Genomic DNA, 19,401 nt, shown 5'->3' with positions numbered 1-19,401 from the left:
TAATAAAACCCATTGGTCTGAGGTAAGTACCACATTTTTATTATATTATTATTATTTTTTATAAAAATTTATTTAGTTGTTAGCCAGATCTTGGTAGAAAGTTAGAGGAATGGCAGGGAAGGGAGTGCAATGTTCCTCCTGCAGGATGTTTGAGGTGAGGGATGCAGTTAGTGTCCCTGCTGATTTTACCTGCAGGAAGTGCTGCCATCTCCAGCTCCTCCAAGACCGAGTTAGGGAACTGGAGCTGGAGTTGGAAGAACTTCGGATCATTCGGGAGGCAGAAGGGGTGATAGATAGCAGCTTCAGGGAATTAGTTACACCAAAGATTGGAGATAGGTGGGTAACTGTAAGAGGGACTGGGAAAAAACAGTCAGTGCAGGGATCCCCTGCGGTCGTTCCCTTGAGAAACAAGTATACCGCTTTGGATACTTGTGGGGGGGACGACTTACCAGGGGTAAGCCATGGGGTACGGGCCTCTGGCACGGAGTCTGTCCCTGTTGCTCAGAAGGGAAGGGGGGAGAGGAGCAGAGCATTAGTAATTGGGGACTCTATAGTCAGGGGCACAGATAGGAGATTTTGTGGGAGCGTGAGAGACTCACGTTTGGTATGTTGCCTCCCAGGTGCAAGGGTACGTGATGTCTCGGATCGTGTTTTCCGGGTCCTTAGGGGGGAGGGGGAGCAGCCCCAAGTCGTGGTCCACATTGGCACCAACGACATAGGTAGGAAAGGGGACAAGGATGTCAGGCAGGCTTTCAGGGAGCTAGGATGGAAGCTCAGAACTAGAACAAACAGAGTTGTTATCTCTGGGTTGTTGCCCGTGCCACGTGATAGTGAGATGAGGAATAGGGAGAGAGAGCATTTAAACACGTGGCTACAGGGATGGTGCAGGCGGGAGGGTTTCAGATTTTTGGATAACTGGGGCTCTTTCTGGGGAAGGTGGGACCTCTACAGACAGGATGGTCTACATCTGAACCTGAGGGGCACAAATATCCTGGGGGGGAGATTTGTTAGTGCTCTTTGGGGGGGTTTAAACTAATGCAGCAGGGGCATGGGAACCTGGATTGTAGTTTTAGGGTAAGGGAGAATGAGAGTATAGAGGTCAGGAGCACAGATTTGACGTCGCAGGAGGGGGCCAGCGTTCAGGTAGGTGGTTTGAAGTGTGTCTACTTCAATGCCAGGAGTATACGAAACAAGGTAGGGGAACTGGCAGCGTGGGTTGGTACCTGGGACTTCGATGTTGTGGCCATTTCGGAGACATGGATAGAGCAGGGACAGGAATGGATGTTGCAGGTTCCGGGGTTTCGGTGTTTTAGTAAGCTCAGAGAAGGAGGCAAAAGAGGGGGAGGTGTGGCGCTGCTAGTCAAGAGCAGTATTACGGTGGCGGAGAGGATGCTAGATGGGGACTCTTCTTCCGAGGTAGTATTGGCTGAAGTTAGAAACAGGAAAGGAGAGGTCACCCTGTTGGGAGTTTTTTATAGGCCTCCTAATAGTTCTAGGGATGTAGAGGAAAGGATGGCGAAGATGATTCTGGATATGAGCGAAAGTAACAGGGTAGTTATTATGGGAGACTTTAACTTTCCAAATATTGACTGGAAAAGATATAGTTCGAGTACAATAGATGGGTCGTTTTTTGTACAGTGTGTGCAGGAGGGTTTCCTGAAACAATATGTTGACAGGCCAACAAGAGGCGAGGCCACGTTGGATTTGGTTTTGGGTAATGAACCAGGCCAGGTGTTGGATTTGGAGGTAGGAGAGCACTTTGGGGACAGTGACCACAATTCGGTGACGTTTACGTTAATGATGGAAAGGGATAAGTATACACCGCAGGGCAAGAGTTATAGCTGGGGGAAGGGCAATTATGATGCCATTAGACGTGACTTGGGGGGGATAAGGTGGAGAAGTAGGCTGCAAGTGTTGGGCACACTGGATAAGTGGGGCTTGTTCAAGGATCAGCTACTGCGTGTTCTTGATAAGTATGTACCGGTCAGACAGGGAGGAAGGCGTCGAGCGAGGGAACCGTGGTTTACCAGGGAAGTGGAATCTCTTGTTAAGAGGAAGAAGGAGGCCTATGTGAAGATGAAGTGTGAAGTTTCGGTTGGGGCGATGGATAGTTACAAGGTAGCGAGGAAGGATCTAAAGAGAGAGCTAAGACGAGCAAGGAGGGGACATGAGAAGTATTTGGCAGGAAGGATCAAGGAAAACCCAAAAGCTTTCTATAGGTATGTCAGGAATAAGCGAATGACTAGGGAAAGAGTAGGACCAGTCAAGGACAGGGATGGGAAATTGTGTGTGGAGTCTGAAGAGATAGGCGAGATACTAAATGAATATTTTTCGTCAGTATTCACTCAGGAAAAAGATAATGTTGTGGAGGAGAATGCTGAGCCCCAGGCTAATAGAATAGATGGCATTGAGGTACGTAGGGAAGAGGTGTTGGCAATTCTGGACAGGCTGAAAATAGATAAGTCCCCGGGACCTGATGGGATTTATCCTAGGATTCTATGGGAGGCCAGGGAAGAGATTGCTGGACCTTTGGCTTTGATTTTTATGTCATCATTGGCTACAGGAATAGTGCCAGAGGACTGGAGGACAGCAAATGTGGTCCCTTTGTTCAAAAAGGGGAGCAGAGACAACCCCGGCAACTATAGACCGGTGAGCCTCACGTCTGTAGTGGGTAAAGTCTTGGAGGGGATTATAAGGGACAAGATTTATAATCATCTAGATAGGAATGATATGATCAGGGATAGTCAGCATGGCTTTGTGAAGGGTAGGTCATGCCTCACAAACCTTATTGAGTTCTTTGAGAAGGTGACTGAACAGGTAGACGAGGGTAGAGCAGTTGATGTGGTGTATATGGATTTCAGCAAAGCGTTTGATAAGGTTCCCCACGGTAGGCTATTGCAAAAAATACGGAGGCTGGGGATTGAGGGTGATTTAGAGATGTGGATCAGAAATTGGCTAGCTGAAAGAAGACAGAGGGTGGTGGTTGATGGGAAATGTTCAGAATGGAGTACAGTCACAAGTGGAGTACCACAAGGATCTGTTCTGGGGCCGTTGCTGTTTGTCATTTTTATCAATGACCTAGAGGAAGGCACAGAAGGGTGGGTGAGTAAATTTGCAGACGATACTAAAGTCGGTGGTGTTGTCGATAGTGTGGAAGGATGTAGCAGGTTACAGAGGGATATAGATAAGCTGCAGAGCTGGGCTGAGAGGTGGCAAATGGAGTTTAATGTAGAGAAGTGTGAGGTGATTCACTTTGGAAGGAATAACAGGAATGCGGAATATTTGGCTAATGGTAAAGTTCTTGAAAGTGTGGCTGAGCAGAGGGATCTAGGTGTCCATGTACATAGATCCCTGAAAGTTGCCACCCAGGTTGATAGGGTTGTGAAGAAGGCCTATGGAGTGTTGGCCTTTATTGGTAGAGGGATTGAGTTCCGGAGTAGGGAGGTCATGTTGCAGCTGTACAGAACTCTGGTCCGGCCGCATTTGGAGTATTGCGTACAGTTCTGGTCACCGCATTATAGGAAGGACGTGGAGGCTTTGGAGCGGGTGCAGAGGAGATTTACCAGGATGTTGCCTGGTATGGAGGGAAAATCTTATGAGGAAAGGCTGACGGACTTGAGGTTGTTTTCGTTGGAGAGAAGAAGGTTAAGAGGAGACTTAATAGAGGCATACAAAATGATCAGGGGGTTGGATAGGGTGGACAGTGAGAGCCTTCTCCCGCGGATGGATATGGCTGGCACGAGGGGACATAACTTTAAACTGAGGGGTAATAGATATAGGACAGAGGTCAGAGGTAGGTTCTTTACGCAAAGAGTAGTGAGGCCGTGGAATGCCCTACCTGCTACAGTAGTGAACTCGCCAACATTGAGGGCATTTAAAAGTTTATTGGATAAACATATGGATGATAATGGCATAGTGTAGGTTAGATGGCTTTTGTTTCGGTGCAACATCGTGGGCCGAAGGGCCTGTACTGCGCTGTATTGTTCTATGTTCTATGTTCTATGTAATCACAGTGCAGGAGGAGGCCCTTCGGCCCATCGAGTCTGCACTGACCCTCCGAAAGAGCACTCTACCTTGGCCTACTCCCCCACCCCATTCCCGTAACTCCACCTAACCTGAACACTAAAGGGCAATTTAGCGTGGCCAATCCATATAACAAGCACATCCTTGGACTGTGGGAGGAAACCGGAGCATGCGGAGGAAACACGGCCACACACGGGGAGAAAGTGCAAACACCAGACAAACAGTTGCCCAAGACCAGAATTGAAAGCGTTTTAGCTCAGTTGGCTGGACAGCTGGTTCGTGATGCAGAGCGAGGCCAGCAGCGTGGGTTCAATTCCCGTACCGGCTGAGGTTATTCACGAAGGCCCCGCCTTCTCATCCTTGCCCCTCGCCTGAGGTGAGGTGATCCTCAGATTAAACCACCACCTGTCAGCTCTCCCCCTCAAAGGGGAAAAGCAGCCTATGGTCATCTGGACTGTGACGACATTACCGTTATTTATTATGAATGGGCTTTTGATTGAGTACATGTTCTTCAGAGGTTTTGGAGTGATACTTGTCTGGGTGTGTTTCCTCTAGCGGCCAGCCTGCAGGGAGTGTGAGTTAAAAACAGAACATGCTGGAAACACTCAGTACAAAATGTCCTCAGATACACACTGCGCGGTGTATGAAAGAGAAAGCGCTCGACTATTGTGGGACGGTTTATTTATCCAGCTCGGCAGTGAGTAATGTTTTGTTTCTAACCCGTGCTGTTTCAGGGGTCCGCATCCTACGTCAGGATCCAACTGAGTGTCTCTTTGCTTTCATCTGCACCTCCAACAATCACATTTCGCGTATCACCGGAATGATCGAGCGCCTGTGCCAGGCCTACGGAAAGAGGCTATGCAAGCTGGATTCCTGCATTTACTACGCGTTCCCAACACTGCAGGCATTGGCAGGTTGGTGTCAGAGCGGGAAGGGGTTTGACAGGGCTGCTGGCTGGAGAGGCAGGTGACGGGGGGGTGGGGGGGGGGGGGGGAACCACACAGGGGCATTTGAACCCAATGCTGCTGGGTTAAAGAGAGGATGGAAATAATGGCGGGGAGCTCAGTCCTTCTCGCTACCCAGTGACCTCTAGCTGGAGCAGGTGAGCACAGATGCCCGAGGCTGTGAATTAGGGTTGGGGTCTTTGTTGTTATGCCCCACATGAATGCATAGCCCACTAACACTCAGCATCCAGGCTTAGACATGGGGGAATGACCACTCGCTCAAGTTGTTACAGTGCAATATGTGGCCTGGTGATCTGAGCTGCTGCACTTGCTTTGTGAGATTCCAGAAAGAGAGACTCAGGCACTTCTGTTTGAAAGAAAGGCTTACAAACACAGTGCCTTTCACAACCACGGGACCTTCCAAGGCACCTTGCAGCCAATGAAGCTTATTTGTGCACAGCCAGCTTCCACAAACTGAAATGTCCGAAAAACCAAATAATCAAAAATAATTTAAAAAACAATCTGTTTTCAATGAAATAAAAGTTAGAAATGATCAGTAGGTCAGGCAGCATCTGTGGGTCGAGGAAAAGGGTTCATGTTTCAAGTCGATGACTTTATCTTATTGTACGAGGGTTCAATATTAGGTAGGATGCCGAGGATGGCTTCTCTGCTATTCTTCAAAATAATGCAAAGGCATCTTTTACGTCTGCCTGAGGAGAGCAGGCAAGGCCTCGGATTACCATCTATTCCAAAAGGTGGCACCTCCAACAGCGCAGCACTCCGTAAGTGCTGGAGTGGCAGCCTGGATTTTTGTGCTCAAATCTCTACAATGGGACGTGAATTCATAATCTTCCGACTTGCAGTTGGCACAAACCCTAGGTTTGTTGCAGTGGAGAGAGGAAGGAGCCTGTTGTATTTTCCCTGAGAGTGATTTTGCCTGTAGCATTTGTCTGTTGCCACTAGGTGGTGATATAACACTGGAAAACTGTTCAAGCACAGTGCCTTTTTTATAACTAAAGCGCAGGGCCACTTATTCCACAGAGAAACTGGGTAATTCTTTGGCCTTGAACTTCTGTCTTACTCCGTTAACTTCAAATTCGAAAAATAAAATAAATCTTACTATTTTAGAATCGGACATTGGAAATGCTTCGCAATTGAAGTTTCTTTAAACTCTTTAGTAGTCTGCTGTTGCGGTCACTATGTCTAGATTTTGCGTTGGTGTACTGTTTATTTCTGTGATTTCTGGTTGTGGGTTGGTTCTTTGGTTTTCTATTAGCAGCTGGGGCTAGTCACCATAGTAATTCCTACAGTGCATTCGGCCCATCGAGTCTGCACCGCCCATTGTAAAGAGCACCCGACTTAATATAATAATAATAATCACTTATTGTCACAAGTAGGCTTCAATGAAGTTACTGTGAAAAGCCCCTAGTCGCCACATTCCGGTGCCTGGTCGGGGAGGCCGATATGGGAATTGAACCCGCGCTGCTGGCCTTATTCTGCATTACAAGTCAGCTGTTTAGCCCACTGAGCTAAACCAGCCCCTAAACATAAGCCCAAGTCCCCACCTATCCCCGTCACACAGTAACCCCACCTAACCTTTTAAACACTAAAGGACAATTTAGCATGGCCAATCCACTTAACCTGCACATTATTGGACTGGGGGAGGAAACCTGAGCACCCGGAGGAAACCCACACAGACACGGGGAGAAAGTGCAGCTACATAAGAGTGTAATAACTATGTTTTAAACAGTAAAGTGTAGAAACAATCAGTGCTAATCTTGGCTCAGTAGTAGCACTTTCAGCTCTAAGTTATCCTCCTACCAACACCATTTAAAACAGGCAAAGTGGACATTTGTGGGGCCTTGCTGTGTACACATCAGTCACAATGTTTTGCTACATTACAACAGTGAATACACTTCTCGGTACTTCATTAGCTATGAGGTGCTTTGGGACATCCTGACAAAGTGAAAGGTGCTATATAAAGGCAACTTCTATCTTCATTCCTCAATAAATCAGACCAGAAACAGAAAACGCAGACTGATAGAAGCACATTGCTTTCTTACCAACTCATCCAGGCATTCTAACATTGTAAGTGAGCCCACTTTAACACATAGAAACATACATAGAAAATAGAAGGAGAGCAGGCTATTCAGCCCTTCGAGCCTGCTCCTCCATTCACTATCATCATGGCTGATCATCAAGTTCAATACCCTGATCCCGCCTTCCCCTCATATCCCTTGATCCCTTTAGCCCCAGGAGCTATATCTAACTCCTTCTTGAAATTACACAACGTTTTGGCCTCAACTACTTTCTGTGGTAGTGAATCCCACAGATTCACCACTCTCTGGGTGAATAAATTTCTCCTCACCTCAGTCCTAAAGGTTTACCCCTTATCCTCAACTATGACCCCTAGTTGTGGACTCCCCCACCATCGGGAACATTCTTTCTGAATCTACCCTGTCTAATCCTGCTGGAATTTTACAAGTTTCTGTGAGATCCCCTCTCACTCTTCTAAACGCCAATGAATATAATCCTAACCGACTTAGACTTTCCTCATATGACAGTCCCGCCATCCCAGGAATCAGCCTGGTAAAACTTTGCTGCACTCCCTCCATAGCAAGAACATCCTTCCTCAGATAAGGACTAAAACTGCACACAAAACTCCAGGTGTGGTTTCACCAATGCCCTATACAATTGCAGTAAAACATCTCTACTCTGATACTCAAATCCTCTCGCTATGAAGGCCAACATACCATTTGCCTTCTTTACTGCCTGCTGCACCTGCGCGCTTACTTTCAGCGACTAATGCACAAGGACACCAAGGTCTCGCTGAGTATCCAACTCTCTCAGTTTATACCCATTCAATATTAATCTGCCTTCTTATTTTTGCTACTGAAGCGGATAACCTCACATTTATCCACATTATACTGCATCTGCCATGCATCTGCCCACTCACTCAGCCTGACCAAATCCCGCTGAAGCATCTCGGCACCCTCCTCACAACTCAACCTCTCACACAACTTTGTATGATCTGCAAATTTGAAGGTAATACATTTAGTTGCCTCGTCCAAATCATTAATATATAATGTAACCAGTTGGGGTCCTAGCACAGATCCCTGCAGTATGCCACTAGTCACTGTCTGTTATCGTAAAAAGACCCAGTTATTCCAACGTTTTGCTTCCTGCCTGCTGATCATCTTTCTATCCATCTCAGGACACTACCCTCAATCCCAGGTGCTTTAACTTTACATAGTAATCTGCTATGACCTTGTTGAAAGCCTTCTGAAAGTCTAAATAAATTACATCCACCAGTTCTCCCTGGTCAACTCTACTCGTTACATCTTCAAAGAATTCTAGTAGATTTGTCGAGCATGATTTCCTTATCGTAAATCCAAGCTGACTTTGTCTGATTAAACCACTGCTTTCCAAATGCTGTGCTATGAAATCCTTGATAATGGACTCTAGCAACTTCCCTACAGACTCACTGGTCTATAGTTCCCTGTTTTCTCTTTTTGAATAGCGGGGCAATATTAGCTGCCCTCCAATCTGTAGGAACCATTCCAGAGAATTTTGAAAAATGACCACCAATGGATCTACTATTTCTAGGGGCACGTCCTTAAGTACTCTGGGATGAAGATTTTCCTGCCCTGGAGATTTATGCGCCTTCAATCCCATTAATTTCCCCCAAACCATTTCTCTACTGATACTAATTTCCTTCAGCTCCTCACTAACACTTGTGTTACTCAGAACTTCTGATACATCATTCATGTCTTCCTTTGTGAAGACAGAAGCAAAATACAAATTTAGTTCCTCCGCCCTTTGTTCCCGGTTATGAATTCCCCTGTTTCTGACTGTCAGGGGCCTACATTCGTTTCTATTAATCTTTTTCTTTTTACATACCTAAGAGGTTTTTATGTTCCCCGCTAGCTTACTTTCATATTGTGTTTTCCCCATCTTAATCAGACCCTTGGTCCACCTTTGCTGAATTTTAAACTGTTCCCAATCCTCAGGTCTCTTTAAATTTAACACTGTCTCTAATCTCCTTTGTAACCCATGGTTTGGCCACAGTTCCTGTTCTACTCTTGGGGCTGTTTAGCACAGTGCTAAATCGCTGGATTTGAAAGCAGACCAAGGCAGGCCAGCAGCACGGTTCAATTCCCGTACCAGCCTCCCCGAACAGGCGCCGGAATGTGGCGACTAGGGGCTTTTCATTTGAAGCCTACTTGTGGCAATAAGCAATTATCAATTATCAATCTTGGGCCAACTAGGAATAAACAACTTTTGGAGTTCACCTATTTGTTCCTTGAATGTCTGCCATTGCCTGTCCTCTGTCCTTCCTTTCAGTGATGTTTCCCAGTCCATCATAGCCAGCTCATGCCTCATACCATCATAGTTACCTTCATTGAGATTCAGGACCCTGGTCTCAGAATCAACTACCTCACTATCCAATCGGGAATAGTTTCATGGTCAACATTAGACATTTAATTCCAGATTTGTATTGAATTCAAATTTCACTATCTGCCACGGTGGGATTGGAACCTGGGCCCCCAGAGCATTACCCTGGGTCTCTGGATTACTGGCCCAGTGACTCACCTATGTTTACGGAGTAATGTGGAGCGGCGTGTTTGAGGTGGGGAATGATGGGAAGAGGCAGGGGCAGGATGACGGTGATGTGGAGAGGGCAATTGTGAGAACCTGGATTGCAGTAAAGAATGATGATTCCTTGTGTCCTCCCATGCAGCAGATGATGTGGAAAAGCAGTTGCGGGTTCTGGGATTCGGATACAGAGCAAAGTTCGTCAATCAGAGTGCAAAGATGATACTGGAGACACATGGTTCCGACTGGCTGAATTCACTCCGTGAGGCACCATATGAGGAAGCAAAACGTGCACTGTGCACTTTACCTGGCGTGGGGGCAAAGGTGAACGAGTCAGTCAGCGGATGGGATTTTAGTATTTAGTTGCTGCGATTCCTAAGCTGAAAGAAATTTGTTTCATCTTCTTCGCTCTTGATTCTCTGGGATTGCTCCCAAAATTGGTTCAGCTTTAACTGGAGGCAGAAGAAGTCTGTGGGGAGCACCAATTGCCGTTTTTTGCGTGCCAATTTTTCTTTTTGGAGCATGTGTTTCTCAAAATGAGAGCTCATAATGCCGGGGAGGGTGAACTCCCATTTTAGGCTAAAGCAGTTGAAAGTTGGACAAGGTTTGCAATTTGTGCCAATAGCTTTTCGTGGCTTTCGCTTTCTGTTTCCACCCACCTTTCTTGTAGAATCAAAAAGTAAAATTAAGGCTGAGTATCTGGGCAGAACCGACGGTGTAATATACCACAGGAAAAGGTGTAGACCATTCAGCCCCACTCCACCATTCTATTCGATCATGGTTGGTCCGTATCTTCACTCCATTTACCTACCTTTGCTCTGTATCGCTTGGAACCCCTGACCGAACATGAATCTAATAATCTCAGTCTTGAAATTTGTAATTGAGCCAAAATCCGCAACGTTATGGGGGAACGATTTTAGAATTTTGCCATCTTCTGTGCGGAAAATAATGCTTCCTGATATTCCCGCCTAAATGACTAATCTCTAATTTTGAGATTATGACCCTTTTTTTGTGGATTACTCCACCAGAGGATATAGCTTCTGTTTCAGATCTTTTCCGCCCCCCACCTCGATTAGATCACCTTCAGCCTCCTAAGTTCAGGAGAATACAAACCAAGTTTATATATCCTTTCTTCATCAGACCAGTTCCAAACCATGTTCTTCCCTGTGTTTACTGATTCTCTGATCTGATTCTAGGTGGCGGACTGTGTTTGCCTGATGTCTCTGGATAAGCCGGACGTTATTCCCGTGGACACACACGTCTGGCAGATCACTAAGCGTGATTATCACTCTCACCTGGGGGCAGGTCACAAAACTCTCACAGACAGAGTGTACCGGGAAATTGGTAAGGAAAAGATCGACCCAGGTTGTTAATGGGCTCAAAAAGCCGCTTTGTGATGGCCGCTGTCTAGATTACTAGTTATAGAATCTCTGAATCATAAAACTCTACAGTACGGAAGGTGGCAATTCAGCCCAATGAGTCTGTGCCAGATTTGCAAAGATCAATCCAGTTAGTCCTGCTCCATCCCCATATCCCTGCAATGTTTTCCTCCAGTATTTATCCAATTCACTTTTGAAAGCTACTGTTGAATACCCCATCAGGCAAGATCCTAACCACTCGTTGCATAATACAGAATTTCCTCAAGTCGCCTATGGTTCTTCTGCTAATCACCTTAAATCTCATTGTCGACCCATAAGCCATTGGAAACAGTTTCTATTTCTGTCCTCTAAAGCGTTCATGGTTTCAAACCCCTCTATTAAATTACCCCCAAGCCTTTGCTATTCTGAAGAATAACCCCATCTTCTCCAGTCTATCCATATAACTGAAGCTGCTCTCCCCCAAAACCATTCTAGTAATTTTTAGCTATACTCTTTCCAAAGCCTTCAGGTCCTTCCTAAAGTGGGGTACCCAGAATCGCCCACAATACTCCAGCTAGGGCAGAACTCGCATTTAATGTGGGTTTCGCATAACTTCCTGGTTTTTGAACCTCCTCCAGTTCTGCCACCACCAAACACATCTTCCCCTCACTTCCCTTTGCAGGGACTGATCCCTCTGGGATACCCTGGTCTGCTCCTCCATCACCCCCAACACCTCTCCCTCTTCCCATGGCACCTTCCATTGCAATCGCAGAAGGTGCAAGACCTGCCACTTAAGCTCCTCCCTGTTCACCATCCGAGGGCTTAAACACTCTTTTCAAGTGAGGCAGCGCTTCAAGTGCACCCAATGCGGTCTACTCCACATTGGAGAGACTAAACGCAGACTGGGTGACTGCTGAACACCTCCGGTCCGTCCGCAAGCAGGATCCAGACCTTCCTGTCGCTGCCATTTCAACTCACCGTCCTGCTCTCACGTTCACATGTCCATCCTTGGCCTGCTGCAATGTTCCAGTGAAGCCCAACGCAAACTGGAGGAACAGCACCTCATCTTCCAATTAGGCATGTTACTGCCTTCCAGACATAACATTGAGTCCAACAACTTCAGACTGTGAACTCTCTCCTCCACCTTCACCCCATTTTTATTTCTATCAATTTATTTTCATTTCTTCCATCGATCTGTTTTTCCTCCACCCCACTAGGGCCACCTGTTCCTAGTTGTCCTTTGACCCACTGCTCATCTTTGTTCTGCCATTAACACGCTCTAATTTCTTCATGTGCCACAATCAGTATCCTTCTTAGCCGTAATCACCACCATTTATATTCCCTTTTGTCTTTCTGTCCACGACATCTTTGTCAATCTCCACCTATCGCGCACCCCCTCCGGTTCTCTCCAGCTTGGACAAAGAGTCATCCAGACTCGAAACATTAGCTCCCTTCTCTCTCCACAAATGCTGTCAGACCTGCTGAGATTGTCCAGTCTTTTCTGTTTTGGTTTCAGATTCCAGCGTCCGCAGTAATTTGCTTTTACCCTGTTTTTTGTACTTGGTCTCTCTCTTTATAAAACCCAGGATTCCATAAGCTGTACTGGCTACTTTGTTAACCTGTCCTGTCGCCTACAAAGATTAGCCCACTGACACCCTGTCCCCGGTCTCTCTGTGCTTTCAACCCCTTTAAAAATGTTCAAGTCTTTTCTCATTCTTCCCACCTCACACTTTACTGTATTGTGTCCACCCATTCCTTTGTTCTTTCACGGGATTGTGGGCGTCACTGGCAAAGCCAGCATTTGTTGCCCATCTCTAATTGCCCTTGAACTGAGTGGCTTTCCTAGGCCATTTCAGAGGGCAGCTGACAGTCGGCAACAGTGCTGTGGGTTTGGAGTCACATGTAGGCCAGAACGGATAAGGACGGCAGATTTCCTGGCCTGAAGGACATTAGTGAACCAGATGAGATTTTACAACATTGTTTCATGGTCATTACTTAGGCTGGCTTCCAATTCTAGATTTCTGAACTGAATTGAATTTCCATCGGTGTGGTGGGATTTTAACCCAGGTCCGCCGAGCATCAGCCTGGGCCTGGATTATAGTCCAGTGACGTTACCACAAAGCCACCCTCTCCCTATTCCATCAGCCCATTTGCAACCCCTTCCTCACTGTTTACCATACTTGCAAGTTTTGTGCCATCTGAAAATTTTGAAATCTGTTTTCTGTCCCCTCAGGTCCAAGTCATTAATGTAGAATGAAACACCCAGATCCCTCTGCACAGCAGCATGTTTTAATACTTTATCATTTAAATAATTAACCCTTTTGCCGTTATTCCTACCCAAATGGATAACCTCACATTTGTCAACATTGTATTCCATCTGCCAGACCCTAGCCCATTCACTTAAACTATCCAAATCCCTCTGCAGACTTCCGGTATCCTCTGCACTTTTTGCTTTACCACTCATCTTCGTGTCGTCTGCAAACTTGGACACATTACACTTGGTCCCCAACTCCAAATCATCTATGTAAATTGAGAACAGTTGTGGGCCCAACACTGATCCCTGAGGGACACCACTAGCTACTGATTGCCATTTTCCCATTATCGCTCCATAATTCTTGCAACCTCTGGATAATTTATTTACAAATCCCCATCTCTGTCTATTTTCCATTAAATGCTGGTTTATGAAACACACCCAAGTAGCATAATAACTCATTTGTTCCTCAACTACAAACCAATCAAATCAAATCTGCATTTGATCCCTCATGGACATCCTCTCTCTCTCTCGAGCACTGTAGAATCTTTCTTCATCAGAATTTCTACCCATCCTATCTCTATTTATCCTTACCTATGTTCCTTGAATATCTGGTACCCAGGAATGTTAAGCATTCAAACCTCTCTTTTTTGGGGGGGGAAAGTAAACACTGTGGATGCTGAGTTTGAACAAAAACAGAGAAAGCTGAAAAACTCAGCAGGTCTGACGAGCTTCTGTGCGGAGCTACCCCAGGGATGCGACCCAGAGCCCCTCAGGTTTTCCAGCGATCTCTGTTTTGCCCCCTTTTTTGAGCCAGGTTGCAGTTATTCCCCCAGGGATATTTGTACCTGCAGCTCTGGCAAAGCCAGCATCTAAATGAGGCCAAACTCCCTGGTGAGTTAATTGGTCGAGACATTCTATGCCATCCTGACTCACTTGATGTATCTTCTCATTTTGTCTGTGCATCTATGCCTGCTGAACCTTCTCTCAGGATCCCAGGCCAAGTTAGTTTAAACCCTCCCCAACAGCACTCGCAAAGCCTCCCTGCAAGGACACTGATCAAATTTCAGTCCAGATGCAAACCGTCTGCCAGGTCCCACCATCCCTGAAAACGGTCTCAATGTCCCAGAAATCTAAAGCCCTCCCTCCTGTACCATTTCTCCAGCCACGCATTCATCTGGACTAACCTCCTATTTCTATACTGACCAGCACGTGGCACTGAATGTAATCCAGAGATTACTACCTTCTGGGTCTTGATTTTTAATTACTTCCTAGCTCCCTAAATTCAGCTTTCAGGACCTCATCCCCTTTTCAGCCTATATCGTTGGTACCATTGTGCACCATTATATCTGTCTGTTTGCGCTCCCTCTTCAGTATGTCCTGCAGCCGTTCAGTCACATCCCTGACCCTGGCAGCAGGAGGCAACATACCATCCTGGAGTCTCTTTTGTGGCCTGTCTGTTCTGCTTTGCATGCTACAAGCTTTGGTTCAGTGCTTTTCTATTCTGTGATCTCTAATTGTACAAAGACTCGGGGGGCCCAAGAAGGTAAATTCAAACAAAGTTTAATTCAATAACAAAAGCAAGGGTCGCAGTGCAGCCCAAAGGTCCCAACCGGGACTTCCGATCACGCCTGTCCCAATCAGGGCCGGCTTTTATGAAGTGATTTCTATGAGCCCTTGCTGATGGGCCTCGTCCACTAGTGGGGGAGATCGTATTCCATGAGTGCCACAGGAAGATCAATTGGGGTGCTCCCTTGCGTCTCGGAAGGGATATTACACTGTCATAATGTTATTGTGTCCATTTATATTTGCTTGAACTGATAAAAGAATACACAGGGTGTTAATGTGCAGAACCCATCACGGGATCATCATGTATTGAGCATGAAACACAATACTTGCAACATGGAGCAGCTCTTTAGTAATATCTGGGAACCTTCACTACCTCCTGTGTTTTTATCTTAGGTGATTATTTTCGTAGCCTGTGGGGTCCTTTTGCTGGCTGGGCACATTCTGTAAGTAATAAAAATGCACAATTCATAGACGACTGGAAGAAGCATAATGATCAAAAGAACTAAAGGGGAATACAAAAATTCTAGGTCTTATAACAAGAGATATGGAATATAATGCCAAGAGGTAATGATGAACCTATCTGTGTAAAACCTCAATAAGACCTCAGTTAGGTAGTGTGTGTAGTGTTCACACTATGTTAGGGTATTGAGGCTTGAGTAAGAGTATAGCCTAGATAGGAAACCGGCTGTATGAGCAAATACACAGCCAAAGATGGATTTGAAAGATTAGAGCTTTTTTTTTGGTAGAACAGTGTACAGTGCAGATTATGGGATGATGTGACAGAAGTGTTTGAAATTATGGAAGGATGGATAAGAGCAGATTTATTTCTCATAATTAAGAGACCAGAGGCCCCATCAACAAGTCCAGTCAATTGGCGAGCGGGGAGGTTATTCGACCTGACTGCGTAACTCCCTTCTGCTGTTACATTTGCGCCAGGATTTCCCGGGAGTGGGAGAATCCAGTAGCCACCTGTACACGGAGACCTTCCATGACTGCTAACCACTGGGAGCGACTGGAATGTTTCACCAACACCCGACACCAAATTTTAATTTGATTGGTTAAGTTTCCTTTACATTTTTGGCTATGTTGCATTATGATAGGGTGTCCCTTTAAGAGGAGGACATGCACAACCGTTTAATCGATTGATTAGCATACCTGTCCATCGTGGTTCATGAAAGATTTCGAACCTATCCAAGATTGTTTTCAGCCGGGACAGAGAGCGGGGGCTGGAGGGCACATTGTGTATGGGGTTTTGGGGGGATAGCATCGAGGGGGGTAGAGAGAGAGGGGCCCTGCAAAGGGGGCCCTGCGCTTGGTACCTTTTGGCGGGAGATCAGGGCTCGGAGAGGGGGGGATGGGCTAGGGGCTGGTTAAGGGATTTGAAAGGGCACGGTGAGATAAGATCAGGTTAATGGGTCCTTGGTGTGTGGGGGGAGGGCCCGAGCGCTCGGGTGGGAGACAGACAGGCGCCAAGGGCAGGGGTCAGCATAGCTAGCGTAGGGCAGGGGGCCCCAGGGAGAGTAGGAGGAGGGGCGGGCTAGGGCCAGGCGCAGGGCTGGCCTGGCAGGTCAGGCCTGTGGGGGGGGGGGGGGGGGGGGGAGGGTAGGGGAAGTTGGGGGGCTGCAGCCGGGAAGGAGAGCAGAGGAGACTTAAGTGGGCAAACGGGGGTGTCTAGGGATCCCCCCGGGGGAGAAAGTCGCTTGCAGACTCTCGGGGAACAGCGCAGGAAACCGACAGCAGCAGCACCTGAGGGGGGTGTGGGGGGGGTTAGAGCCACATTAGTTTAGTTGAACACGTGGGGCGTGGCAAACAGAGCTGACAGGGAAAGTGCTTTATTAACATGTTTATTCTTTCCCACTGTTTGTTTTCACTATGTTAAGGCTCTTTGCATAGGGCCTGTTTTCTCTCTGGAAATGTTACAAATTTGTTGTAAATATAAAATTTAAAAATAAAAAAAAATTTGAAAGATTTCAAATGTAAGACTTTTGGAACAGGGAGAAAGAGTTGCAGTTGAACTCACATCCAGGGTTAAATAGTTGATGCAGAAGTTGGCAACGTTGAAAATTAGATTGGATAGGTGGATAAAGGAGAAGGAGATAAAGGGATATGGGGAAGGATGGTTAAAAAGTGGAGAGTAAACACCAACTTGAATTGGATGAGCTCAACAACTTTTTTCCAAGCTGGAATTCCTACGTAATCTATGCACTGTAATGTGATTGATGGGTTCAGTTAGAGCACTGGGGAAAGATGACGCAAGACAATGATAGCGATTATAGCATAATTGATGGGTTCAGACATGATGTTGGACACTGAGAGAGTGTGTACAGTAAGAAAGAATTTCTGTCTGGGATTAATCCGTTGTGCAATTTGCGATAACTCGCATGCATCTTGGTTGATAGATTGGTGCAAACCTAAAGGGTAGCAATTATAGAATTACAGTTTCCTGATAGCAAAGTAAGTATGGCTTAGAGAGTCAGTATTGACCACTTACTGCCACTACTGTGTGTTCTCCCTCTCTGCCTCTCAATAACTAATTATTTGTACTTCCCTATTCCAGGTTCTGTTTTCCGCCGATTTGAAGAAGTTTCAGGTCTACAAGTCCAAGAAAGAGTTACAGCAGAACAGAGACACCAAGAGCTGACAGCGGAACTTACTATTAGTCCTACATAATGCAGAGGATAATGTAATTACTATTTGACATCTCCTCCAATAATGTACCTCTTGTGACCCCTGTCCTGTTTAACTGTTTAAACTTGCACTGTGAAGGAACATAAACCTGTCTCTTTTTCTGGTCCTCTCATCAACCAGCTTTTACTGTGCAAATGCTATTCAGCATTATCAAAGCCGGAGCCCTTTGATCTTTTGAGGTTTCCTGTCATGACTTTTACACTGAGGAATGTTCCAGCGAGTGCAACCTGAAGGCTGTACTGCAATAATATGGCCAAATTATCAGTCTGCAAATGCTATTTTGGACTGGAGGATAATTGATTCAGTGCGCACCTCGACAGCAGGCAGCTTGGGTGTTACTGTGGAATGGGAGAATTCTGCAAAGAACGTTTAAAGACAATCTATTTCAGTTACAGGTGAATTTCTGGTTGCGTTATGGTGCAACCCACTCGGCATCCAGTCCCACGACCCTCCCCAGACTCCTCCACATCCCCAACAAAACGGTCATGTCCTTTTGAATTTTTAACCAAGGCCGAGTGGTGACCTGATAGAGGCTCTTAACATAAATAGGAGCATGAGTAGGACATGAGTCTTGAGCTTTCTCCCCCACTGAACAACATCAGATCTTGGCCCTAACTCCTGCCTGTTTTCCATCACCCTGGACTCCCTTTTAAGATCACAAAAGGAGTTGATGGGGTAGACTGGAGAAGATGTTTCTACTTGGGGAAGCCCAAACTAAGGGGGTTAAACATTAATGAATCACTGATAAGTCCAATAGATAATTTAGGAGAAATCTTTCACCATAGAGTGATGAGGATGTGGAACTTGGCACCGCTTGGAATAGTTGAGACATTAGCAAAGATGCATTAAAGAGGAAGGTAGATATACACGACTGAGAAAGCGAGAGAAGTATCTGCTGATAGGGTTGGATGAAAATGGAGGAGGCTTGTGTGAGGTAAGAACAACAGCACAAACTAATTGAGCCAAACAGTCTACCGGGGCGACACGGCGGCACAGTGGTTAGCACTGCTGCATCACAGCGCCAGCGACCCGGGTTCAATTCTGGCCTCGGGCGACTGGAGTTTGCATTTTCTCCCTGTGTCTGCGTGGGTTTCCTCCGGGTGCTCCAGTTCCTCCCACAGTTCAAAGGGTTAGATAGATTGGCAGTGCTAAATTGCCCCTTAGTGTCCAAAAATGTGCAGCTTAGGTGGTGTTATGGTATTACGAGGATAGGGTGAGGGAGTGGGGCTGGGTAGAGGGCTCTTTCAGAAGGTCGGTGCAGATTCGATGGATCAAACGGCCTCCTTCTGCACTGGGAATTCTTTGATTTCTGCAGTATGGGTTCTAAGTAACTACAACGGTTGGATATCAAGTTGCCTTTGCAGGGAAGGTTTGTGGAAAAGTTAATATGTAAATGAATTTGTTGCATCGATGGATAGATGAAGATTTTGATCATGTATTTTTGTAAATCTAATAAAGAATGCTTATTATTAATATTGGATTCCACAACATTTCATTGAAGATGAGGAGGAATCCAGTTAGAAGCTACAATCTAATTGAGTGAGTCAGGTAAAATATTAACAACATATTATGATTGGCAACTCTAAATACTTGATTGGAGAATATTTGCAAGCCTCTGGGGAAAGAGCACAGAGGAGGAGAATTATCTCTACCAAGAGGCGGCACAGAAACTATGGGCCGAATGGCCACCTGCATTATGTCATTCTAAATAGAATCATAGAATGGTTACTGCACAGAAGGATCCCATTTGTCCTGCTCTCTGTAAGATTAATTTAGCTGGCCCCTTTCCCTGGAGCCCTGCAACCTTGATTCCTTCAGATGCTAATCCTGTTCCCTTCTGAAAGTCACACTCGGGCAGCACATTCTGAGAACCTCGTGTCACCTTTGGTTCTTTTGCCAGTCACCTGAGTATAAACTGAATCAGTTTTAGGCAGAGAGGCGATGAGCAAGTTTGCTTATTTACAGAAGAAAT

General features: G+C 46.0%; 1 protein-coding gene across 3 annotated transcripts in view; it reads left to right on the top strand.

Annotated features, from left to right (window-relative positions):
- The window catches only part of ogg1 (8-oxoguanine DNA glycosylase), a 31,023-nt gene extending 12,121 nt beyond the window's left edge, over positions 1–18,902 (top strand). For all 3 annotated transcript variants that reach the window (XM_072472799.1, XM_072472801.1, XM_072472798.1), the window contains exons 4-8: positions 4,758–4,937; positions 9,709–9,887; positions 10,760–10,907; positions 15,135–15,184; positions 17,299–18,902. In XM_072472799.1, coding sequence (XP_072328900.1) covers positions 4,758–4,937; positions 9,709–9,887; positions 10,760–10,907; positions 15,135–15,184; positions 17,299–17,382 — 641 coding nt within the window. In that variant the 3' untranslated portion in view covers positions 17,383–18,902. The remainder of the gene's footprint in view (positions 1–4,757; positions 4,938–9,708; positions 9,888–10,759; positions 10,908–15,134; positions 15,185–17,298) is intronic.
- The last annotated feature ends 499 nt before the right edge of the window (positions 18,903–19,401 follow it).

The sequence above is a fragment of the Scyliorhinus torazame genome, chromosome 13 (assembly GCF_047496885.1).
Source record: "Scyliorhinus torazame isolate Kashiwa2021f chromosome 13, sScyTor2.1, whole genome shotgun sequence".
NCBI lineage: Eukaryota > Metazoa > Chordata > Chondrichthyes > Carcharhiniformes > Scyliorhinidae > Scyliorhinus > Scyliorhinus torazame.
This window is presented reverse-complemented; position numbering and strand designations above follow the sequence as displayed.